General features: G+C 43.3%; 2 protein-coding genes across 2 annotated transcripts in view; one reads left to right on the forward strand and one right to left on the reverse strand.

Moving 5' to 3' along the window:
• Nucleotides 1-2,492: 2,492 nt before the first annotated feature.
• On the reverse strand, nucleotides 2,493-15,370 carry DIMT1 (DIM1 rRNA methyltransferase and ribosome maturation factor). Its single transcript, XM_075269925.1, has 12 exons — nucleotides 15,250-15,370; nucleotides 13,020-13,093; nucleotides 12,825-12,911; nucleotides 11,802-11,863; nucleotides 9,182-9,275; nucleotides 8,486-8,535; nucleotides 7,710-7,833; nucleotides 7,056-7,148; nucleotides 6,876-6,940; nucleotides 6,208-6,271; nucleotides 5,002-5,108; nucleotides 2,493-4,910 (listed from the first exon to the last, which is right to left on the reverse strand). The coding sequence occupies exons 1-12, from the start codon at nucleotides 15,305-15,307 to the stop codon at nucleotides 4,868-4,870; spliced, it is 921 nt and encodes a 306-aa protein (XP_075126026.1). The 5' UTR covers nucleotides 15,308-15,370; the 3' UTR covers nucleotides 2,493-4,867.
• A 248-nt stretch (nucleotides 15,371-15,618) lies between these two features.
• Nucleotides 15,619-26,942, forward strand: part of IPO11 (importin 11) — a 335,766-nt gene continuing 324,442 nt past the window's right edge. The window contains exons 1-2 of the mRNA XM_075269811.1: nucleotides 15,619-15,653; nucleotides 21,646-21,790. Of these exons, the coding sequence (XP_075125912.1) occupies nucleotides 21,653-21,790 (138 nt within the window). The 5' untranslated portion in view covers nucleotides 15,619-15,653; nucleotides 21,646-21,652. The remainder of the gene's footprint in view (nucleotides 15,654-21,645; nucleotides 21,791-26,942) is intronic.

The following is a 26,942-nucleotide window of genomic DNA, read 5'->3' on the forward strand; positions in this document are numbered from 1 at the left end:
TTTTGATCACAATGTATATATTGAAGGATAAAGGGAATTATTATGACATGCATAATATGCCATCTAGTGGCTTTTTGGGTAACTGAAAAAAAATTATTACATGGTCACTGTCTTTTCAGACAACTTAGTCTCATTTCATGTAGCATGTGAATTTGGACCAACATGTAAAACACTAGAATTAAAAATGTTGCCAAAAAGCGCTGTGGAAAAGACCACAGAAGAGAAACACTTTTTTTTCTGCAGCGCTGTTCACAAAAAGAGGAAACCTTTTCCTTATTATACCTATACAATCAACGGTTTGGTTTGTTCATTCTTTATACAGTGTATACCGAAGGGAGGGGCTGATTTTCCTCACAGCCTTACAAATGACTGCAAACTATAAGGACTGAATATTCTGCACAGTTCACTGCTAAAAAGGGGTTTTCCAGACAAAAAAAAAAAAAAAAAAGGTTTAAAAAAAGGTCTGTTAGTGCTATTAATGGGTTAATAAATGCCACCCAATACCTCTAGAATTGTTTTGAGTGATTTCTGGGGTTCTCCGTGAGCTCATAGCATCTTCTGCATTTGTTTACATCCGTAACTTCCTCTGCTCCGTTTCCTACTAATTACTTCTCTCACCATTTCCCTAGCACAAGGTCTTAGATAACAGCAGCACCCCAAAGGATCCCTACCCTCCTTTAGATGATTGAAGAACCCAAAAGACCCAGTATCTCCCCATGCCAACAGCACCCCAAGCCGGCGAGCCCGATCTATTGCGCATGTGCGGATCAGCAGACATCTTTGTGACCGTTGGCATGTAGCTTGCGCATGCGGAATACCTCAATGGCTGGGGAACTCTATTGCGCACGTCCAAGTGGCACAATCACTGCGCAGCAGACGCCAATGCCTGTAGTTTCCAGCAGGAAGGAAAGCAAGTATCGACAGGGGATGTAATTAGGGGAGGGGATGGGAGGGTTGGAGAAGGGAGTGGGATGAGGATATAGTCTGTGACGCTCAGTTTCCAGAAGCAGCGAAACCAATTGTCACAGGATACTCTGAATATATGCCTGGGGCGATCACCTGACTGCCCCAATGATAATGGTAAATATTAGAGATAAGCGAGTAGTATTCGATCGAGTAGGTATTCAAAATACTTGTACTCGTTTGAATACTACTCCTATTCACAGTAAAGATTCGATTCAGAACCAGCATTGATTGGCCGAATGCTATACAGTGTACAGCATTCGGCCAATCAACACTGGTTCTGCCGGAGGATCGTCTGTAGAGAGGCGGAGTCTAAGATTGGACCACAAAGGTGACTGCTGTGGTCCGATCTTAGACTCTGTCTCCTCACAGACGAGCCTCCGGCAGAACCAACGTTGATTTGCCGAATACTGTACACTGTATAGCATTCGGCCAATCAATGCTGGTTCTGCAGGACAAGTAAGTTCACATTAGCGCTTGCCTCCCGTCCGGAAGGAATCCGCAGGAGGGCCCCCCTTCAGTTAAAGCGCACGGACCCGTTATAGTCTATGGGGTCCATGCGCTTTAACTGCACAGCGCTCCTCCTAAACACTCTCCTCCTGCTACTCATGGACTTGGTGACTCTCCTTTAGTCGAATAGTGCTTTCCCCTGAAACGAGCATTTTTTTTCCCCATAGACTATAATGGGATTCGATATTCGATCGAGTAGTTGAATATTGAGGCTCTACTTGAAACGAATATTGAATATTTCACTACTTGCTCATCTCTAGTAAATATACATTTTTGGTAATAAAAGTAATTTATGAAATAGGTGGGGGGAGGGGGTGTTTACTTTAGTTTTAAATTATTATTTTATCCCGGCCAACCCCTTGAATGTAAGGAAAAAATAAGTCTTCTATGTACCTGTATCTACTTCTGGCTGCTTGTGTGGTTACAGATGGGATATTATTCACAGACAGCAAGCAGCTTTACTGACTGGGCTCATAAATCCCTTTTTTCCTGTGTATATATCTGTAAATATCTGCTCCGTAGTTGTAGTCCAGTGTTCCTGGTTCTCCTATATGATGGTCACTTGGGCCTTTCTCAGCCTTTTGTTTGCTCTTGTACAGTTACTCCTGGCAGATTACATGTAAACAAACTTAACTATTTATAATGGTGAGGTGAAAGGATAGACGGCTTTTTATTGTATATGCCACAGCCTTAAATGCAAGTTGCCACCAATAGCACTGGTACTTGTAGCCTCAGTTTTGTGCACCGTCTTCCACCATTTTGATCAATAGTTATTCAAGCCAGCTTGTTTTTTTTTTTTTAACGATTACAATATATAATAAAACACTTTTTCTCCAAGTTTTTTATATATTTTATTAATTTTCTTTACATATCATATAAGCATCTTGCAAGGTTTGCTGCAGCAGAAACCTAATCCACTATAATGAACTATAATGAAATAATTATAGACTATAATGAAATAATGAATATAATAATTTTAAAAAAAGACAAATAAAAATCTCTTTTCTCTCTGCATTTTTCAAGGGGAGAAGAGAAGAGAATCCCCATACAGAAAACCAACACTAGTGTGAAGCCAGCCTTACCGTGTTTCCCCGAAAATAAGACATCCCCCGAAAGTAAGGCATGGGGGGAGTTTTGTTAAATTTCCTAATATAAGGCACCCCCCTGAAAATGAGGCATCCCCCAAAAAAACACTGCAGCCAGCTGAACACTGTGTACGATGTTCCGTGTGCACAGGTATGCCGGCTGCTGCCTCTGCTGTGATACCACTGTTCCTGCTGCTGTAAGATGAGCTGGGAAAGCATCGTATGCTGCGGGGAGTCCACTCTCCCAGCTCATCCCACAGCAGCTGGAACAGTGGTATCACAGCAGAGGAGGCAGCCGGCATACCTGTGCACACGGAGCACAGCGTTCAGCCGGCTGCAATGCCCACTAAGTGAGGCTCTCCGGCACAACCGCCGGAAGCCTCGCTAATCTCTGCTAAGCCCCGCCAACCACTTCCAATGCGAGCAGCACCAGATGGGGAAAGTAAGCAGCATACCTCCCCCTCTTCACCTCCTGGACCACCTACAACCGGCAGTCATGCCAGCGCTCCGCTAAGGAAGCGCTGGCATGACTGTTGACTGTCCTCCGCTGCATAAGACATCCCCCGAAAATAAGACAGGTCATATATTTCGGAAGAGAATTTAATATAAGACGCAGTCTTATTTTCGGGGAAACACAGTGTTGTGAGCATGCTGTACGACCAATGCACAGATCACTGTGTGGGGGTAAAAGGAGGTGCTATCCTGTGTTTACTACCTATTGTCAGAGGTACATCCTATGTTATCAGCATCCACCTGTATAATATGTGTTACTTATATGTGTAATCCTGTCCACTGTATATACAGCACAAGCTGAAAAGTGATCTCTACAGAACAGATTTTATAAATCACTTCACACCAGTTTTTGGTGTATTCGTGGCACAGACAATTCTCAGTTTCCAACAAATATTTTTCAAAAATTAAAAAAAAAAAAAAATTAGGTTAAAAAAGTTGACAAGTAGGAGCTGCCGACATCTTTAAATTTCTTACAATGGCACGTATTTTGTCACAAAAATACACCTGGTCATAGGAGGTATAGAGGTTATTTTCTGGCCTTAGATATTCCAACAAGAAACCAAGTAATGCCCCTTTAAATACGTTTTCTTATATCTGAAACTGGCAGTCTTATCTATCCCATAGTCAACCGATTGTGAGGCTGAGTAGTCAGTGTGAAAACTGCAAGAGATCACAATTTCTTCTTAAATAAGGACACAAATCACAAAAAATTGCCATAAAAAGATGGCAGCAAACACCATTAGAATGAGGAAGTTGCGTACAGCGATTCACCGCGAGTACATACAACACTAATATTCCTTTTTAACTAGAAAATTGCATTGAACATATATTTGATGGTCTATAGAAAATACATGATTTGCTGACCGAAAACCAAATGTCTGCCCCATGGGCAAGTCTAAAGAGTAGAGATTGTCCAAGGACATAACGGATTGATTTTTTTTTTGTCTTCCATGATCAGATATCAGGCTACAGCAGTCTAATCCATTGCAGAAGTTCTGGTTACCCATGCTACACTTGTATATTTTGTCTTTCTGTATGTCTTAGGCACCACATTGCAACCTTGGATCAGACAGATAAGTTTACCATGCCCATTGGCATAACAAAAAAAAATGCAAATAATACCTTTTTGACCTCTGTCTGCTGGATGGCAGCCTTTAAAAATGTTAAGGCTGGGTTCACAAGGCTCCACCATGTTCCGTTTCAAAACTATGGACATTCGTTGGACTCCATTATAATCAATGGCGTCTGGGGGCCAACATACAACATCGCTGTAGCGAGTGCCATAGTCACATTATCAAGAATGAAAGGTTTGGGGCCACACGGTGGCTCAGTGGTTAGCACTGCAGCCTTGCAGCACTTGAGTCCTGAGTTCGATTCCCGTCAGGAACATCTGCAAGGAGTTTGTATGTTCTCCCCGTGTTTGTGTGGATTTCTTCCCATTCTACAAAGACATACTGATAGGGAAAAAAATGTACAATGTGATCCCTATATGGGGCTCACAATCTACATTAAAAATAAAAATATCAATGGAGTCCAACAGGCTCCACATGTAGCCACCGTTTTAGCAGTCTGGCTCCCTGACAGACCCAATTGATGGTGAGTCCGGCACTAGTCTGAACCTAGTGTACTTTTGGCTAAGAGTACTGACACAGTGGGCACTTAGCCTTAATTTATCTGTAGAGTGTAAGCTCTATGTACAAAGCTCCTGAGGTCAGACCAGGTGACAATTCCAGCAGATTCTATAGAAAATATATTATTAACATTTATGACCAGAGTACGAAGATCCTTCTCATCCTTTAAGAGAAGTGAATTCCTTCTGCGTTAAAGCCGTGAAGTAACCTGCAAATACATAAGAATAAGTCATTTAGATAATAGTTTAACAAAATGTCAAATCAGGTCGAATTCTTCAAACTAGTCATAGACAAGTCACCTGATAAAGTCATCGATGTCCATAGAACGGGCTCGTTTTTCACTGAATTCAGTGTCTTTGAGGACCTTCTCGATTTTCTCAGCTATGCTGAAGTTTTCTGGAATTGGCTGGATCAGAAAGTGAGAGTTTGTGTTAGGCTGAGTAGGAAGTCAGGTCTACATTACCATACACACACACACATATATATATATATATATATATATATATATATATATATATATTATATATATATATATATACACAGATGTAGCCAAGATAACCCGAACGAAAACTCATTGGAAAGACATTTTTCAAGGTCTTGGTTTTCGTTGTCTTGTAGTATAAGATATCACGCTGCAGCAGATTAACCAATTGCAGACGTTCAGGTTAACTCTGCCACATCTGTATGTACCTAGAGGTGAGATTATCCCAGAGCTAAAAGCAAAATGTCACAGCAAAGCATTGTGTAGAGTTTTCTGCACCCTAGATGCCCCCCGGATCATATGGTAGTCAGCTCCCATCCCCTTTACCTGGTTAAAGGTGTAAAAACATATTAGATATTTGTTGGCAGATCCTGTCAATTTTAAGAGGGTCAATCCAAACAACATAATGTCATGGGGTTCGGCCCTGATGGATTAATACAAGAGTCAGGCAGAGAATTGTAATCCACCCTATTCTCTGCTTTATGGGAGATAAGTGACCTCATATATGAGATAAGCAGCATAAAAAGGTCACGTTTAACATTGTAATGTTGTAACTCAACATTCCCATTGAAAGGAATTGCATGGGATTAGAGATGAGCGAACACTATTAGAAACAGCTGTTTTGAATAGCACGCTCCCATAAAAATGAATGGAAGCAGCCGGCACGCAAGACTTTGCCAGTGGCCAGCCGCTTAACCCCCGACATCCATTTATTTCTATGGGAGCGTGCTATTCGAAACGGCTGTTTTGAATAGTGTTCATCTCTACATGGGATTAGAAAAACATGACTGTTTCTAAAGACAGGGCTACACCTGTCCAGAGTTTGTGTGTGTGGTATGGTACCAAAAACAACCCATGGGCAGGCGCTGTACGCTCTCTGAGAGGAGCCAGACATGTTTTTGTAATTCTGGATAAAACCTTTAATTATAAGAACTAAATAACACAGAATACTGAACTTACAAGGCAACAGTGTGAAAAGATGTGACGGCCACCAGCCAGGGCGGACCAGCATGTTACCACTTACCGTGTTATGGAGGGAGCAGTGTATCCTGTAATTCTTCTCCAACAGCTCCTGGACTGCGCTGGACCTGGAGAAGAAAGGATATATGAACTAAATACATACGACTACGTAGCTATAACATGCTAGCACACATGCTCATCGCAGAGTTGATGTCCATGTTCTTCCACCACAACTGGCTGCAGACCATAGAGATCAGTACCCTGAATTCAGCGCATTGTCGGCTTTCTAGTGATATATAAAACCGCATGTATATGATATATAAAACCACAGGTCCTCTTTACAATCATATAGGAATGTACAATGTGTAAAGTAAAAAATGTAAATGGGGGGTAAAAGCATCACCAGTAGCCCACACTGCAATATCTAATGGGAAAAAGTGAAATACAGACACTTTCCCACTTTTTTTTTTACATTTTCATTAAAAATATCCTAATGCTGTATACACTGCACATAAAGGCGTAAAAACCTATTTCAATAACTTAACCAAAAAAAAAAATAATAATAATAAAAAAAAATCACATTATCTCTATCATAATCAACATACTAAAAATACCCAAAAGTGTGATTGGGAAACATGCCGCGGTTTTGTGCTGGATATGATTTTTTAGAATATCTTGTATGATTTCTTCACATCAGACATATGAGTGTCTTACGTTACAAGGTTCACTTACTTAAATCCTGCAGATAAGGTTTTGTTTTTCCTTACAAACGCGATTCGCACCAGACCGTCCCATTCCTAGAAAGACAAGAAAGAACGTAAACGTTATGTAACCCAAGAGATAGACGTCATGCTAAGGGCCAGACATTTAACAATGCGTCAGGTTATGCAGTAAGAAGTTTATTCATCTTACCTGGAAGTTTATGGGTGGAGGAGGATTTTTAGGTTCTATCCTCACTACGCTGGATTCCACTTTTGGAGGGGGTCTGAAGTTGTTTTTCCCAACCTACAATGTGAAATTGATGGCGATCAGAAAACAGAACATTACTCAAGCACGGCTGCACAGAAATTGTGGGGTTCAATAAGGTCCCACGCACACAACTGTAATTTCATCTGCAATTGCAGGTCAGCGGACACATACATTTCTATGGGCCCATACACACATCCATAATTTTTGTGGTTGAATGTCTGAGCAAATATTTGTCCGCATTTGCAGCACAGACCCGTGTAGGAAATCACTCAAGATCCCTGACTGCGAAGGACTTTACTGATGCAATGCGGACATGTGTATGTGCAGATTGGTATTTGTGGACCATAAACTTACTACGGTCGTGTGGATGAGGCCTAAGACCCCTGGGATACCTACAGCAATGGGGAAGACACATTCAGATAAAGACTGTTCTCTTATTTGGTTGCTCTTCACATAAACCACGGCCGACTTGTCACTCTCTTCAGCTAACCAAGACTCTCAAAGGAGAGGTGGAAACTGATGGCAGTAACCAAAAGGGCACAGTGCTACATAAGGAAAGGGCAACAGAAGAGAGTCAAGAGGACACGGCAGCCTTACCTTCATGAGGTGGTCCACACGGGCCAATAGTTGGGTATTAATGGACAGGCGACAGTACAGCTTGTCTCCTGGCTTGGCCACCAGCCGCATGGCAAATTCTCTCTGAAACATCAGCACGGCACACCTACAACAAGCACAGAGGAAAGCATTCACAACTAAGATAGTGCAGCAAAACATATCACTAGGAGCAGACGCTTCTCTGTACTGGAGACTTTATGGAAGAGGTACATCCGCAAAGCACGGGACAGTCTCTGCTGCTCTGTTTTGAGTGCATTTCTATACAGCTATAAAGTCCCTTGTATGGGGTTGTCTAGTGCTCGTAGGCAGAGGCTGCAAATGTCATTCATGGCTAAAGGGATGCCCTTGGGAAGCAATTTTTAGAAGTCAATCAGAGCACTTGTGACTATCTGTAGACAAGTCAGGCCCGGTCCCCAGTAAATCTGTATCCACAGGGGTACGTATATGCTTTTATTAATGGGATCCTACATGGCACTATTATTGGTCACACGCCATGTAATGCCTATAGATTTAGTATGGGATGCCATAAAGACCTACATACATGTATTGTGTAGGTGTCCCAGTACATTTCCCAATATAAAGCATTTGTCTGAAGTTTTCCCAGAAGATACACTTTTGAAGAAACATTCACAACAAATGCAGTGAGATATACTCTCATACTAGAGGACAACACTAGCCCACATCTGTAAGTCATGGGTGCCCTGATGTTCAGACAGATGCTATGTAATATCTATACATGGGATTACTAGAGAACTTACCTGAAGAATGGTCTGTGAAGAAGCAACTTGAAAACAAAGGGGGATGAGATCTATAAAAGAAGACAATGATCAGTTATATAGAACAGAACAGGGGTCTCAAACTTGGCTGCACAAATGACCTGCACATAGGAAAAATTTTAAGTTTAAGGGCCACATTCCCTACAATACAAATTTTTTGTTCTATAACCCGAGTAGTGGCCCCAAATGGTTTAATGTCACCCAGCAATGGCCCCATACAGTTTAATGCCCCCCACAATCCCTCCAGGAGGGGCTCCATGCAATTTAAATGCCCCCTCAGACCTGGGCCAACACATTTTAACGTCGCCCTAGCAGTGGCACCAGCACTTACCTCCTGTTTGCGGTCCTGCTCTCTTCCCCTGAGCCATGCATCACAGTAGTGCACCCAAAGCAGAGGAAGAGAGCGGAAGGTACCGGACAGTGAGTATATAGGTAAGTATATACACTGAAGCTGCCCCAAGCCCATAGGCCACAAGTGTGCAGCAACCTACAAGCTCGGAAAGCTACAGAACTGGGTTTGGGGTTTCTTTCTCCCCAGTTCAGCTGCCACAGATTACAGCCTTGGGGGCTGCATGCGACCAGTGGGCCACGTGTTGGAGACCCCTGATATAGAAGATGGCGAAAACTAAAGTCATGGAACGTCTCATATTGTACATGAAAATGTGGCTGTTACTATACCTGGTAAGGTAAATTGGCCACACACAGGTCAAAAAACGGCAGATCGGTCTTCAACACATCCCCAACCAGGACTTGAAGTTTACTGGCTAAAGGTCTGGAAGACAAGAATACATACAATGCATCACTTCTATGTGTTCTGCACCAACCACAGACACAACCGGCTTCCTAATAAGTAGGAAAAAGATCCCACTGAAATCAATGAGGAAATGTCTTATCAGCCGGACTTACGCTACAATCATACTGAACTACATGGAACTATCACTGCTGGAAGAATTTCTAGTAATTTGTCATTGCATACATTACAGCGAATTTATGCAGAAAGGAGTCATTAGGACATGCAGAAAGCGCCATCTAGTGACTTCATGGGGAAGTGAAAAAAATATTACAATATAAAAACAGAAACATTTTTCCATTTTAATTTTTGTGTACATCTCTGTATTTTACCTCCTAACTGAACAGCTCTACATGACTGAGCCTACAATCTTCATGACAACCATGGCTACTGTACACACGGCAATAACGCCAAACCCCCTTTTTGAAGCATGACTATGTATTGGGTGAGCCTGGAAAGATTTGTTTTGCAAGGTTCAGACCCCATAATTAGCAGAGGCCCAGGGTAGATGAGCTAGCATTAAAAACTATATTACTCGTATCACTCCTTGTTCTCTTCGGGGCTTTTGAGGTCAGGGGCCACTGAGATCTGTGATAAGGCCTCAGCGATCATGTGCTGTTGTGAGGCATGTGACCACTGAGAACGCTTCACAGGCCTCAGCGGTACCAGACATCGGTCAGAAGACTCGAAGTGAGGGGGCAACACAGTGGCTCAGTGGTTAGCACTGCAGCCTTGCAACACTGGAGTCCTGGGTTCAAATCCTTCCAGGAACAACATCTGCAAGGACTTTGTATGTTCTCCCCCTGTTTGCATGGATTTCCTCCCATACTATAAAGACATACTGATAGGGGAAAAAAAAATATGTACATTGTGATCCCTGTATGGGGCTCACAATCTACATAGAAAAAAAAAAAAAAAAAGAAGATCCGAAGAGAAGAAGTTGTGCCGGAAGCTTGGAGAGTAACACTTTGACATTAGGTTTCAGTTATTTTATGATTGATTGTGTAGATTTAAGTGTATGGCATCTCCATTCAAGTGACTAGGAGCAGCCACAATCTCCTGTACGGCCAGGCAGCTGGAAGGGAAATACTCAAGTACTAGACCACTGCATCCCCTTTATTCTCAGGATTGGTGGAGATTCCCGAGAACAGGCACTCTGTAATCATAAAGTGATGGCATAAGATGGGAAAATTCCTTTAAAGGGATCCTATCATTGGATACCCTTTTTTCTGGCTAACACGTAGGAAGGAATAGCCTTAAGAAAGGCTATTCTTTTCCTACTTTTAGATGTCTTCTCCGCGCCGTCGTTCGGTAGAAATCCCGGTTTTCTTTGGTATTCAAATAAGTTCTCTCGCAGTACTGGCGGCGGGCCCCAGTGCTCAAACAGCACTGGGGGTGTCCCCAATGCTGCAAGAGAACTCTCCAGCGCCGCCTCCATCTTCTTCTGGAACGCTCTCTCACTTTGTCTTCTTCCGTCCTCGGTTTCAATCTTCTAGGCCTCGTGCACAGCCGACTGCGCATGCCTGGGCCACAAGAAAATGGCCAATTACACTAGCTTACTGTGTAAACAGCCATTTTCTTGTGGCTCAGGCATGCGTAGTCGGCTCTGCCCAAGGCCTAGAAGATTGAAACCCAGGACGGAAGAAGACAAAGCGAGAGAGCGTTCCAGAAGAAGATGGAGGCGGCGCTGGAGAGTTCTCTCACAGCATTGGGGACCACCCCCAGTACTGCGAGAGAACTCATTTGCATACCAAAGAAAACCGGGACTTCTACCGAACGGCGGCGCGGAGAAGACATCTAAAGGTAGGAGAAGAATAGCCTTTCTTAAGGTTATTCCTACGTGTTAGACAAAAAAAAAAGGGTATCCAATAATAGGATCCCTTCAAACAGCATAAAAGTGGACCCCATTTTGAATCTGGCCAGTGAATGTCCAATCCCCGCTGATCATAACCATCTAGATATAGAGGCTCCTCCATACTTGCGGCTGTGCCTTCTACTGCTGCTAAGCCTTGTCGTTCATCCATGCTATCAGGTCTCTCTGAGCAACGGTTTGTTGGGGCTGTGATCGTAGCATCATAAGGGTTAAACTGCTGGGAGGGGAATATTTCATCTGTAGGTTTGCTTTTATTTTACGTGTTTATTTTTCTTATGGAAATGTAAATTAGAAATTATTGTAATGTTTTCATGTGCTGACATCTAGTGGTCTAACAGCTTCACTGCAGATTGCTTCTTTTGGGACTACAAAACACAGGAGAGGAGTATGACAGAATAATACACACATACTAATACTAAAAATTATTACTGTTTATGTGTTCTAGTAATGGTCAAGAATACAACTGCTGTCAGTCAAATGCAAGCTACGAGCTGGCATAGATTTCAGTGTAGGTGCATAGTCGGCATCCTTTATCGAATCACCAAGTTTGGCATACAAAATATTGGTCTTCATCAATCCCCCTTTGTGTTCATATTTTCTTTTATCTTCAATCTCACATCAAAATATATACTTACGTGCACTGAACTCTCTTCTGAAGCTCAGCAACAAGTCGGGTATCAAGTTCACAAGCAACAACCTGGAAGACATCAGAATATTATATATACTGCCCACATCCCAGACTTCATATCTGCAGACGAGAAGAGGAAACTACATCCTACTGGGAGAAGAAGAGGCCACAGTGGAGATCGCTGCCCAATATGTGTCCAGCTGTCACCAAACAAGAGGAAGATGAGACTCCACGGACTGTTATACCCCAAACCACCCGCCCCACCTCCCCATATAGCGGTCACCAACTAAGAGGAAGATGAGACTCCATGGACTGTTATACCCCAAACCACCCGCCCCACCTCCCCATATAGCGGTCACCAACTAAGAGGAAGATGAGACTCCATGGACTGTTATACCCCAAACCACCCACCCCAGCTCCCCATATAGCGGTCACCAACTAAGAGGAAGACAAGACTCCACGGACTGTTATACCCTAAATCAGCCCCCCCCCCCCCATACTCTCCCCCTCGACTCCACCCCCCCCCCCCCACTTTACTAGCTTTGGCAATACCAAATATCTATTTGGACATGCCAATAAAGCCTATTTGATTTGATTATAACAGGCTCTGGGTGAGTGTAAAGCATAACTAGAATTTTTGATATTGTCCCACCGGTGGGTGTCCATGGTAACGTGCCCCCGATCTGATATTAATGACCTATCCTAATGAAAGGACATCAGTGTGGACTATTTAACACAAATACTATGCCCGCTATATACAATAAGTTTATAAATTTATCTACATAAAAGCCAAGTAACTTTGAGCCTGAATAGTTCAAAAAGAGTATTAAACTGGATTTATCGCTCTGTATTATGGACCATTCTATAAAATAGAAAACTTATATGGCTATACTATCTTCTGTACCTACTGTCTTCTCAAAGAAACAAGCCATGATCTCTGTATGTGATACCAACATAACTTGAAAGACAGACTCTGGAGGCGGCTATATCAAATGTATAAACCAGAAGTCAGCCATAATGAAGACCTTACCCTTTTTGCTTTCTCCAATAACTTGACAGTCATGTTTCCTGTACCAGGACCAACCTCCAGCACAACATCTGTGGGTCGTATAGCAGCCTGGAATACAGATAAAGAAAACCAGTCATCATCATAAACCATCCCTACTACTGTATCACCATATTAGTCACAATCCAGTAACTTATATAAGACCTGTATATTACTAACCTTCTCAATGATGCCGTTTACAATGAGCGGGTTTTTCAGGATATGCTGGCCAATGCCAGTATTAAACATAACCCCTGAGAGTGAAAACAGAAAATTGTCTTAGTTTTATGGTTACAATTTTAATGAATTTTGTGTATGTAGAGCAGGGGTAGGGAACCTTCAGCACGTCAGCTGCTGTGAAACTACAACTCCCAGCATGCATACTTGCTCTGTAGTTCTTATAAAAGCCCATAGAAGTGAATGGAGCATGCTGGGAGTTGTAGTTTCACAGCAGCTGGAGAGCCAAAAGTTGCTGATTCCTGATGTAGAGAGTCAATCATAAACATGTATTACAGTCTAAAATTCTTGATATCAGTCTACTTCTACCCAAACATTTCTGCAAGAATGTCTGCGCCAAACTCTTCTGTGACTTGTTGTACCCCTAATGCACCCAATTATGTAATACTATCAGAAGCAGACCAGCCCCCTCGAAAGGTAGGCAGAAAACAGGGCTCGCCCAAGTGGATATATAAAGAGAAGCTGAGCTCTGTGATATATAGGGTTATATGATAGAGGAGAGAAGCTGAGCTCTGTGATATATAGGGTTATATGATATGATAGAGGAGAGAAGCTGAGCTCTGTGATATATAGGGTTATATGATAGTGGAGAGAAGCTGAGCTCTGTGATATATAGGGTTATATGATAGAGGAGAGAAGCTGAGCTCTGTGATATATAGGGTTATATGATAGAGGAGAGAAGCTGAGCTCTGTGATATATAGGGTTATATGATAGAGGAGAGAAGCTGAGCTCTGTGATATATAGGGTTATATAATAGAGGAGAGAAGCTGAGCTCTGTGATATATAGGGTTATATAATAGAGGAGAGAAGCTGAGCTCTGTGATATATAGGGTTATATGATAGAGGAGAGAAGCTGAGCTCGGTGATATATAGGGTTATATGATAGAGGAGAGAAGCTGAGCTCTGTGATATATAGGGTTATATAATAGAGGAGAGAAGCTGAGCTCTGTAATATATAGGGTTATATGATAGTGGAGAGAAGCTGAGCTCTGTGATATATAGGATTATATGATAGTGGAGAGAAGCTGAGCTCTGTGATATATAGGGTTATAGGATGGAGGAGAGAAGCTGAGCTCTGTGATATATAGGGTTATATAATAGAGGAGAGAAGCTGAGCTCTGTGATATATAGGGTTATATGATAGTGGAGAGAAGCTGAGCTCTGTGATATATAGGATTATATGATAGTGGAGAGAAGCTGAGCTCTGTGATATATAGGGTTATATGATAGAGGAGAGAAGCTGAGCTCTGTGATATATAGGGTTATATAATAGAGGAGAGAAGCTGAGCTCTGTGATATATAGGATTATATGATAGTGGAGAGAAGCTGAGCTCTGTGATATATAGGATTATATGATAGAGGAAAGAAGCTGAGCTCTGTGATATATAGGGTTATATGATAGTGGAGAGAAGCTGAGCTCTGTGATATATAGGGTTATATGATAGAGGAGAGAAGCTGAGCTCTGTGATATATAGGGTTATATGATAGAGGAGAGAAGCTGAGCTCTGTGATATATAGGGTTATATGATAGAGGAGAGAAGCTGAGCTCTGTGATATATAGGGTTATATGATAGAGGAGAGAAGCTGAGCTCTGTGATATATAGGGTTATACGATAGTGAGAAGCTGAGCTCTGTGATATATAGGGTTAATATAGGATAGAGGAGAGAAGCTGAGCTCTGTGATATATAGGGTTAATATAGGATAGAGGAGAGAAGCTGAGCTCTGTGATATATAGGGTTATATGATAGAGGAGAGAAGCTGAGCTCTGTGATATATAGGGTTATATGATAGAGGAGAGAAGCTGAGCTCTGTGATATATAGGGTTATATGATAGAGGAGAGAAGCTGAGCTCTGTGATATATATAGATATACAGACTTGTGGAGCATTATTTTTGATTGTAAAGCAGAGTAAATCCTGACAGGACTCCTAGTAGAGCCAGTGAGAGTCCTGATGACTCCGCCCACACTGTGTGTACATAGATATGTATATGAGTCACATAGGAGAAAGCAGTTGTCCCTGGACATTTGTATAACATGCAGGTTACATGGCGCTGACACGTCGTGTTCTATACTTAGCAGTGCAGCTGCCGTCACATTACCAGCACAGTAGCAGACAGCAGTACTTGTATTCCCGGGCAGCACATGCAGCACTTGCCGCCCCTGGCACTTACCCTGGCTCCTGATCTCCTGGTGCTGACGACTCTTCTTCTCAGCCCTGACTTTCGGCATCTTGATTCCTCTTTCCTGAAACACACTAACAACGTGCTGAAGTTCTGCCCGGCGCGGAGTAGTGACGTCACCACACATACACTCTCGCCTGGCGCATGCCGGGTAATGTAGTTCTTACCTGCTATAGTAACTTTTCCATAACGGTAATATTGCAGTAAATCCACCATACAATGGCCCGTTATGATAGATAACAGTGAGCTGTATGGTCCTGCTCGGGATAATGGCGGTGCACTGTAGTATATCGTACAATAACATCCGTCAGCTGTGGAGGACGGACTCGCTCTCGCGATACTCGGAGTTCTCGCGGGGCTCGCAGCCTATACTAGCGCACGCCGGGAGCAGTGAGGTGAGTGCTACCTGTGTGCAGTGTGTGAGTGCGGTCCTGTCCTCATCCTGGCATAGTGTGCCCGCCATAGTCTGTGAGGTGGAGATGGCAGCTGTCCTGCCTGCAGCCCACGTGTGTGCCAGCCTGGAGACCAGTGTGACCAGTGCAGCTCTGCCAGGGTAGTCATGGAGTTCCTAAACTTGCCAGGGTAGTCATGTGTGCAGCCCAGTGCAGTCACATGATAACACATAGCTCAATACTAGGGCTGGTAATGAGGGGCAGAGAACCCCTATGGCATTAACAAGCTAATTACCTCAGAGCCAGGACCACCAGCACCTCCATGGCAGACCCATTGCCCCCCATTAATGTGCCACACTCACTAATCCCAATAACAGGAGTCTCCAAGTTTTACCCCCTCTCCCCCCACAGGCGGCCCCAGCTCTGGGCAGAGGGGACTTCTCCTATTGTCTCTACTGATTGCACTTCATGCATTGTCTCTAGCCCTCTTCCCTCTGAGATTGTGAGCCCTTAATCCCGCTGTGCCAGTCAGTCACTGTTAGTATTATATTTATTTTGTATTGTATGTACCATAGGATTAATATAATACTGTACAGCACCATGGAATTAATATAATAATATACAGCCCCATGTAATTAATATAATAATGTACAGCACCATGGGATTAATATAATACTGTACAGCACCATGGAATTAATATAATAATGTACTTCCCCATGAATTAAGATAATGTACAGCACCATGGGATTAATATAATACTGTACAGCACTATGGGATTAATATAATAATGTACAGCACTATGGAATTAATATAATAATGTACAGCACCATAGAATTAATATAATACTGTACAGTACCATGGAAATAATATAATACTGTACAGCACCATGGAAGTAATATAATGTACAGCACCATTGAATTAATATAATAATGTACAGCACCATGGAATTAATATAAGGGTGAGTTCACACTACGTATACGGCAGCTTATTCTGAACGTAAAACACGTTCAGAATCAGCGGCGTATAAAGCAGCTCCATTCATCTCTATGGGAGCTGGCATACGAGCGCTCCCCATAGAAATGAATGGGCTGCTTCTTTCACTACGAGCAGTCCCATTGAAGTGAATGGGAAGTGCCGGCGTATACGGCAAGCTCTGCTCATGCCGAGCCGTACACACGGGCACTTCCCATTCACTTCAATGGGACTGCTCGTAGTGAAAAAAGCAGCCCATTCATTTCTATGGGGAGCGCTCGTATGCCGGCTCCCATAGAAATGAATGGAACTGCTTTATACGCCGCTGATTCTGAATGTGTTTTACGTTCAGAATAAGCTGCCATATACGTAGTGTGAATGAGCCCTAATACTGTAAAGCACCATGAAATTAATATAATACTGTACAGCACCATGGAGATAATATACACTCAGTACACCTCTCTCTTTGCTCTGAACAGTATTTGACTGGCCTGTGGTATAACTTTCAAAGTTTAGGCTTCCTTAAGGGGATGTTCGGTGTTATGCAGCTTGTTATTGCGATACTTGGTTATCTTCTATTCATGAACATAACTGAGTATAAATATGCTGTAGATCTCAGTTTGTAGATGTTTTTTTTAGTAGATATACAAAACAATAGAAGACAACGTCATCTCCCCCTCTTATCTTAGTTGTGTTACCTGCAGAGCACCATGCTGTTCCAAAAAAAGAATACCAGGGATGTGCCCAGTGACCTGTGGGTGCTCATAGCTCCAGCTACACCTAGTATTAAGTGTTACTTCAAGAGGACCTATCATGGTTTGGGGCACAGGCAGTTCTATATATCGTCTTTCCCGATCTGTGCCCCCAGTGAAGAGCTATCGGTCCCGGTACCGTAGCTCTTCACCGTCAGAAGGGCGTTCCTGACAGTCTGTCAGGAACGTCCTTCTCCACAGCAGCGCCTATAGTGCTGTACAGTGTGAGCGGGGAGGAACACCCCCCTCCCTCTGCTCACAGTACTGGTCCATAGACGAGTAGTATCAGGAGGGGCGTTCCTCCCCGCTCTACACTGTACTGCGCTATAGCGCTACCAGGACCGATAGTTCTTCACCCGGGGCACAGATCGGGAAAGCTGACAGTGCGCTGAATTCAGCGCACTGTCAGCTTTCCAGCAGTATATGGAACTGCCTGTGCCCAATCTGATGAAAGGTCCTCTTTCACATCACGGGTGTCAAACGGTTGTCTTCAAATGGCTATCGGTAATTCTGTGACCTTATAAATGTAGCTATGCCAGTTAGGCTAAGTTTACATCTGTGTCGGAGACTCCACTGCAGAAACTGCCATAAAAGTCCCCAATAATATTCCCCTATGTATCACCTCAGCATCTCTCCTCTGTCATATTAAAGGGATTCTACCATTAAAATCCCGTTTTGTTCGCATTCACACGTGGGAATAGCCTTAAGAAAGGCTATTCTTCTCCTACCTTTAGATGTCTTCTCCACGCCGCCATTTGCAGAAATTTCCAGCGCCGCATTGGGCAGAGCAGACTGTGCATGCCCGTGGCCATTTTCTTGTGGCCTGTGGGCATGTGCAGTTGGTTCTGACCGAGGCCAAAAAGTTTGAACCCAGTTCCGGAAGAAGACAATGAAGAGGACGTTCATGAAGAAGATGGAGGTGTCGCTGGAGATTTCTCTCGCAGCATTGGGGACGCCCCCAGTGCTGTGAGAGAACTCATTTGCATATAGACGAAAACCGGGATTTCTACCAAACGGCGGCGCGGAGAAGACATCTAAAGATAGGATAAAGATGGCCCCCGCACAGTATATCGCCCGCTCTTTTTTTTTTGCCTCCACATAGTATATGAACAAGTCATTGAAAAATTCTGAGAAGAAAAAATAAATAAAACTTAACCTTTAATATTATTAAAATATTAAAAAAAAACCTGCGATAACTATGTTATAAAAATATATCTCAATATGAAGGGAGACAAAGGAGAGTGTAGGAGTGACCCTTATACGTTACCATAGATCACTGAGTCCTCCCTTACCAAGTAAATCACAAGGGACAGAGCCCAGCTGGAAAGAACAGCATTGCCCTTGGTCATTTCTGCAACAAATCTGCAGCATGTGAATACATTCTTATAATGCAGATGGTATAATCTATTACATACAGTTTGCTATACAGTTTTATCTTTCTCGCCACCTCATGGCTGGGGCATATATACATCAGTGTTCTGTGCCCCTAAAAAATAGTGTATGTTTTTAATAAGTTCACGCAATACGCTAGGGTCCATTGGGATACTCATACATGAAGCCCTGCGGACTGCAGTAACTTATTCCTACGCCAATTTTCGGCAGACTCTGCTTCGCTGGCCCAGATGTAGACCTAGACTTATGTAGCTGTTCCTGTGGTTAGTTTGACCACAGGCCCCTAATACTATGAGGCACAGCTCTCAGTCAGGGTGCAAACCACCAACCTTTTTGCCGTTCTTTATAACTTTATTTTTCCCTTTGTTACATACTGATCTATGAGCGTACTCAGGAAAAAGTTTAATATAACAGGGAAAGATGGGAAAATCAAGTCTGTCGGTTCTGTCCCTTTCACACAGCCATTATCAAAATGGAGTCCTCAAATGGGACATCAGGGTCAGTAATGGTAAAATAAGTCTATGTTATATAGAGACATAAAGGCAATGATACAGTCACACAGACATAGATGTACACATTCCATCTATATACGACATATAATATACACAGATATATGCACAGGACAGATCTATGTGGCTCATGTTTATTTAGCCAATAGCAATTCCTCCTGACGCCTCTTACACGTGCACACTCGGCTTGGCTGAATGTGTACCGTATATACTCGAGTATAAGCTGAACTTTTCAGCTCAGTTTTTGTGCTGAAAAAGCCCTCCTCGGCTTATACTCGAGTCAGCAAAAAATTTTTTTTTTATTTTCTCTTTAAGGATGGGGGGGGGGGGGTCTATGTCCAGCAGCAATATCAATGTATAGAATCTCCCATAAAATAGTGGAAAAAAAAAAAAAAAAAAAAAGCTTTAAATAAAGGTTCTAAATCCCTCCTTTCCCTATAATACATATAAAAGTAGAAAATGACTGTGACACACATACACATTAGGTATCCCTGTGTCTGACAGTGCCCGGTCTACTGAATATAGGGGATCTGCAGTGCTCCTGTTCCGTCGGGAAGGGGTTAATAGGAGCACTGCAGATCCCCTATATTCAGCCAGGCTGAATTCCAAGTGGGGGAAAAAAAAACCCCAGTCCTCAAGCTCAGGGAAGGGGCAGACAGACAACCAAAACACCCCCCTCCCCCAGCACCTATTGCACCCAAAAACTCCGACCATTATCATTTTTTAAATTTTCCAGTAGCTGCTGCATTTCCCCCCCCTCGGCTTATACTCGAGTCAATAAGTTTTCCCAGTTTTTTGTGGTAAAATTAGGGGCCTCGGCTTATATTCGGGTCGGCTTATACTCGAGTATATAAGGTATGTATTCTCCATAGGGAGACATGAATAAGCTGTGACCAGACACTTCTTGTAGTGATCCCAGTGAACGCAAATTATCCAACATGTCTGAGTATGGGCTGTGTGCTGGCTCTTAATACAAAAGCTAGCCGTGTGAATGAGCCCTTAGCCATACACTTGGTGTATACGATCCGGGTATGTCACTGTCTGTAGTTATAGGTCCCCATTTACCTAGTGTTTGCCAAACGTGTGTTGAAACCTGGAAACTCAGTGCATATATCGGCTGGGTTTACCAGCCCTTTGTGCACAGGGCCTTTCATGTTTGTTACACTCACATAAACGTTGATATTTTTATATATTTATACCAAATTGTTGATATCCATGAACCTATATTGGTTATTTTGTTTATTTCTTAAAGGTTTTTTTCTTGGATTATTGCTAGCCCCTCTTTAGGATAGGTCTCCAGTATGTGATAGGTGGGAGTCCGTCACACAGTATCCTATCAGGTTAGTTGTTTTTGGAAAAGCCCCTTCTGGATTTGCTGAATGCAGGTCATTCCTCTGCCTGGGGACCCTGTGATCAGCAAATATTTTCAGGGAACTGCTCGGTAAGCATTAGATATTTGTGCAGGACTGTTCTCAGTGGATCCAGAGCTGGGATTAGCTTCTGTCTTTAGTTCGGGGTATGCTGTTTTTGAAGCCAAAACCACTTTTATTTTTTTAAACACAATCTTTAAAGGGAATCTTTGAGGACTATTTGGGAGACTAAACCACCTGCAGGTCTTTACGGATCGAGGGTTTAATGTCCCAAATCGCCCTGTTACAAAGCCATCGGTTCCCGCAATACAAATCCTTTACTCTTCGTGCCAGCGCAGTTCTTCACTGAAGGCAGAGGAATACAACTCAGGTTTGGTGCACATGCCCCGTACCTCTGGCACATGCACAGTGAAGCCGGGGGGTACATCCTCAACTTCACTGAAGAACTGCGCAGGTGCCGGGAGCCCCAGAGATAAGTCCGAAGAGACTCATCGCTAAGTAAGTATTAAGGTTTATTTCTATTTTAATTGTAGGCATGGATGGGTTTATAACAGGGAGATTTGGGGCACTGAACCCCTAATCCGTAAGGACCTGCGGGTGGTTTAATGTCCAAAATCGACCTGAAAATGGGAATTTCCCCACAAATATGACAGTATTCACATTAACCATACACATGGTTGTATGCACGAAACCTAAGTCTTTAGGACGGGTGATCAGTGGGGGTCCGAAACCTGGGAGGCTAGTAAATTCCCCTTTACCTGCTATCATGTCTCTTCATATAATATACTGTATCTGTATCATGTTATATTACTGGTATGTGAGGGTGTAAACAAATCCCTTAATGTCCGCACAGGCAACAATTCACTCTCTTCCTCTGAAGTAGCCGCTGTCAGTGGCCAATAATGTTAGGCGAGGCCGAGTTATCTGAGATGGCTAGTCCTTGCTCAGTAATGTTATGTTCTCACCTGCTAACATTGGGTAATGTGCATTTTGTATGCAGGTTCCTTATGGATCTCAACAGTGCCAGCAGCGTTGTGCTTCAGGTCCTGACCCAAGCGAGTAGCCAAGATTCAAGGGTCCTAAAGCCGGCTGAGGAGCAGCTCAAGCAGTGGGAGACCCAGCCCGGCTTCTACAGCGTCCTTTTGGTAGGTGCTCCACATTTTTCTGCAGAATCATATACTTGAGTCATAGTTATGCTGCACTGCCTGGACTCCTCCTCCAAAGGGCAAAGGTCACACCAAATATTGATGGGATTTAGGGCCCCTTCACATGGCGTAAGTGCGCCGCTCATTTAGTCACGTATACACGTGTCCGAGCGCGGCGCTTCAAAACAGAGCCCATTGATTTCAATGGGAAGTGTGCGTATATGCTGATATACGCATGCTTCCCATTGAAATCAATGGGCATTGTTTTGAAGCGCCGCGCTCGGACACGTGTATACGTGTCTAAATGAGCGGCGCGCTTACACCGTGTGAAGGTGCTCTTACATTTCTCTTTTGTTCATTCACTTTGTATTTATTGAGTGACAAAAATAAACTGTTGGCCCTTCTGTTTTTGAAAGCATTCTTACTTTGCAGCACTTTATGAACCCTGCCTGAAACTTTTGCACAGTAATGTATGTTATGGAAAAAAGCTAGGCAATACATTTAACATCCAAATAGCAAGTTACAGTCCAGCAAAGCTTAAGAAGACTGGGATGAAAAGATCCACACACACGACAGTGCTTGTGTCACCAAGAGGGATGGGAGTCAGAAGTGCTGCGGGATATGTTGGTGCTATAGAAATAAAACTTGTGGTTGTTCTCTCCGTTCTCATTATAAGTTGTGTTCTCAGCAGCAGGACACCTACAAATCAGAGATCATGCGTGTTCTGTAGGTGTGATATAACGCACCTAGAACTTTTCTGCTGACTTTTTTTTCTGTTCGTGTTAGGTAAGCCCTTATTACCTAAGGCCTTATTCACACATAAGTGTTTTGGTCAGTGTTTCGGATCAGCATTTGTAAGCTAAAATGACAAGTAGAGACTTTAAAAAGATAAAGCACAATGGACAGATTTGCAACTGTTCTGTGTTTTCGACCTGTTCCTGGTTTTGACCCATAAACCCTGATGCGTATTGCTAACGAAACACTGACATGTCAATAAGGCCAAAGGGCATGTTCAGACAGTGACTTTTGGAGAGGATTTTTAGGCCTCCAAATCCTCTCCAAAAACCACTGCTATTCTGCCTCCAATGGGAGTCACTGGTAGAACCTTCTCTTTTCAGCATGCTGTAAAATTAAGTATCCAGCTCAATCTTGTTGTTGTTTCTACAGAGGAATGATGACTGAAATCACAAGACCTCACGCCAATCTGCCCTATTATAAGAGGCTAGGCTGTCGTGCAAACCTGTTCCAGAAACCATAGGTCTCATTCACACAGGGCACGCGACCGCATATTTTGGTTCTGATTCTGATGCGGGAAGCCACATCAGAATTGGACCAAAATGTGCCTGCCAAGACTGTCGCGGCTTCCCGCTCCGGAGTAGGCCAAATGAATGGGCCTAGTCCGGAGGGTGCTGCTGCGAGGTGGACGCCGGGGCTGAATCAGCCGCGTAATCCGCCTGAAAAAAAGACAGCTCGCTTCTTTTTACCGTGAGTGGTGAGTGGGAACATACTGCTCACGGTAAAAAAGAAGCTAGTGGTCTATATAGATCTCTATTGTGAGGGGGCGGATTCTTAGGTGGATACGGCATCAGAATCCACCCCCTCTTGCCCCGTGTGAACGAGCCCTTAGGGTCCATTCTCACAGAGTGTTTTGGTGCTTGTGGAAAAAGGAACCCATTGAAGTCAATGGGAGGCTTTTTTCCCACATGGATTCTGATGCGGATTCAGCGTCAAAATCAGCACCAAAAAACTCAGTGTGAATGGACCCCAAAGCTCAGCCTTGGCTTCCTCTGTAGGTTCCACAAGGCTGTTTTTTGGAGAGCATTCTGACGCAGAAGGTCACCGACAAATCTTCTCCTAAAGCCAAATTTAAAGAAATTAAAAAATGGCAGCTAGGTTGGTCTGACTAGTTTCTAATGGCTGCAGTATAATGGCCAGCCCAACATTATATCTATGGGCACCAGAGACTGAATCTTAGAAAATTCCTTGTTACTTGGCTTAGTCAACCACTGAGGTTTTTATGACGGCAGCAACAACATTACCGCTCACAGTCAGTATATATACTGGTTACAGAGATCACAGGTATGTTATTACAATAGTTTGGATAGTATACGGTAACTAAACATAATGTGCAATCCCAATCTATAATGTTGATAAAATTGAAAAGTCTCTGGTTGGAAGATCTCCCCTTCCATAATCTGATTGGTGTAATAATGTGTTGTCACAGAGAGCTGTACACTTAATGGGAATCTAAAAGGGGGCTTTGGGACATTGATCCACCCACAGGTCCTTACAGACCAGGAGTTTAGTGTCTCAAATCTCCTTGTTATAAAGACATCCGTGTCTGCAATAAATTTTTAAAAAGGCCTTATAGAGATTGAAGCAAAACGCTGAGAAAATAAGTGTTCTGCTCAATCTTACGGCGACCTCCATGGCTGACTCAGGAGCAGAACCCGCGGCATGACCTGCACTACTGATCCATTGAGTGAAAGCTGCAGTGCAAAGTGGAGAGGAATTTGAAGTCCGTCTCAGGTTCTTCTTCCATTTCTGCTGTGTGACACAGGAGGGTTGGACGTTACTACTAGACAAGGCATGCGTAGGGCTCGATCACACAGAGTTTTTTGGCAGCGGATTTTGACGTGGGATCCGTCTCAAAATTCGCTGCTGAAAACGGCTGCATCGCCATTCTGATTGCCAGATCTAATTACCAAATAGTACAAAATCCAAGTCAATGTTGAGAAAAAAACCCCCAAAACATAATTTATTATGCAAAAGTTAAAAGCCGATAAATTGGTATACACAAAAACATAAACTACATATTCATGGGTCACCAAGAAATGAAGGCGATCCAAGAAATAAAGTGCAACAAAAAAGGTGCGTAATATAAAATTATATATCAAACAAACTAAAATATAACAACAATGACCTATAAGTGGATGGATATTGAATAAACACCCTAAACTGACAAACCTGCAGCAACAATGTGCACCCTGGGGTCTTCCTCGGCCTGTAGGCTGATGCCCGTATTCACCCACATAGATGTTACATTGTGTATACCTTACTGCACCTTCTTTATTGCTTTGTGATCATTTCTGAATTCAGGATTATATAGTTATATTATTTATTTATCTTGCTTGTATAGCGCCAACATTTTCCACAGTGCTTTACGGGTATTGCTTTTCTGTTGTGTCGCTAGTTTTGGGATTATAGAAAGTTTTCTATGTCCACATTCTAAAAATGACTTCCTTCCTCCCTCCCTTCCTTCCTTCCTTCTCTCCTTCCTTCCTTCTTTCCTTCCTTCCTTTCTTCCTCTCTTCCTTCCTTCCTCTCTTCCTTCCTTCCTCTCTTCCTTCCTTCCTCTCTTCCTTCCTTCCTCTCTTCCTTCCTTCCTCTCTTCCTTCCTTCCTCTCTTCCTTCATTCCTTCCTTCCCTTCCTCCCTCCCTTCCTTCCTTCCTTCCTTCCTTCCTTCCTTCCTTCCTTCCTTCCTCCCTTCCCTCCTTCCTTCCCACCTTCCTTCCTCCCTTCCTTATTTCCCTCCTTCCTTCCCACCTTCCTTCCTTATTTCCTCCTTCCTTCCTTCCTTCCTTCCTTCCTTCCTTCCTTCCTTCCTTCCTTCCTTCCTTCCTTCCTTCCTTCCTTCCTTCCTTCCTTCCTCCTCCCTTCCTCCCTCCCTCCCTTCCTCCCTCCCTCCCTTCCTTCCTTCCTCCCTCCCTTCTTTCCTTCCTTCCTTCCTACTTTCCTTCCTTCCTTCCTTCCTTCCTTCCTCCCTCCCTCCCTCCCTTCCTTCCTCCCTCCCTTCCTTCCTTCCTTCCTCCCTCCCTCCCTTCTTTCCTTCCTTCCTTCCTACCTTCTTTCCTTCCTTCCTTCCTCCCTTCCTCCCTCACTGTCTGATGGCGGTTTTGCAGACACAAGCTGGTTCCGAGGCGTGACAGGTCATTTCCTGTTACACTAGATGGGTTAATAAAGATGCGTGTTTATAGATTTCTGTATCTCCTGTGCATTTCTTTATGTCAGCCTGATCCGCTGAGATTGCCGCCTTTCACTTGACTTTCACTGAGCTACATTTACTTCATTTATCTTATTTTGCATTGACAGGCCTTTCATCTGCTGTCAGCTGCATTGTCACACTTTATCTATGTCCAAGTGGCATTTTTTAATGTTTTCTTGCTGTTTTTATGCATTCTGTACTCCTGGCTCCCCGATTGTTCTTTTCTTTTATGCATAACAAATATTTTATTTGACTCTGTTCCAAAAGAGTTTTGCATTCAGTCTGCAAACGTTCAGCATCAATCACTATAGACGACGTGACGTTATATTCTGTATTTTAATACATATTAAATATTCAGTGTATTTAAATACTCCTTTAAAAACTTTGTTAAAGGGGTATTACCACCATTCATTGCATAGGCACAGGATATGTCTGATGGATTCAAGTCCCATGTGGCATGCACAGTCAATCATGGACCCATTGTGTTACCCAACTGGTTAGGCTTGGGGCCACTTCTAAAGGCGTTGTCCTGCAGACTTCCCGGTCTTCACTCTTTAACTCCATTACAGGGATATGGTCTTTATTTCGGGAGGACAGCCTGGCCAACACTTCATGAGGTAGCCCTGGTTTGGTAACAGATGAACAGACCAAAATCAGAATCCAGGTAGCACAAGAATCTAGGGCGAGACATAGGACAGGTAGCAGAGCGCAAAGGCCACAGGAAACAGAGATACCTGGGGGCCACACGGTGGCTCAGTGGTTAGCACTGCAGCCTTGCAGCGCTGGAGTCCTGGTGTTCAAATCCCGCCAAGGGCAAAAAAACATCTGCAAGGAGTTTGTATGTTCTCCCCATGTTTGCATGGATTTCCATCCCATATTCCAAAGACATACTGATAGGGAGAAAATGTACATTGTGATCTCTATGTGGGGCTCACAATCTACATTGTGAAAAGGAAACAGAGATACCTATATATTGCAGAGCACACAAGGCCACAGGCAGCATATTTATAGGTGTGTGGCAGAAGGCACAAGGTCAGAGGTAGCGCCAGGAAGTGCCAGACTACAGGCAGCAGAGATATATCACAGAAAGGAATATTGCATAAAAACCAGGGCAGCAGGTATCAGCAGTATATTGCAGAAAGCCCAGGGCCAAACAGATAAAAACA

Source organism: Leptodactylus fuscus, chromosome 1 (assembly GCF_031893055.1).
Source record: "Leptodactylus fuscus isolate aLepFus1 chromosome 1, aLepFus1.hap2, whole genome shotgun sequence".
Lineage (NCBI taxonomy): Eukaryota > Metazoa > Chordata > Amphibia > Anura > Leptodactylidae > Leptodactylus > Leptodactylus fuscus.

Coding starts and splice junctions, on each gene's coding strand:
- DIMT1 (XM_075269925.1), bottom strand. CDS start 15,307: ATGCCGAAAGTCAGGGCTGAGAAGAAGAGTCGTCAGCACCAGGAGATC. Junction 7,834..8,485: donor CTTCACAGACCATTCTTCAG/GTAAGTTCTCTA, acceptor TGCTTGTTGTAG/GTGTGCCGTGCTGATGTTTC. Junction 4,911..5,001: donor GACATCGATGACTTTATCAG/GTGACTTGTCTA, acceptor ATGTATTTGCAG/GTTACTTCACGGCTTTAACG.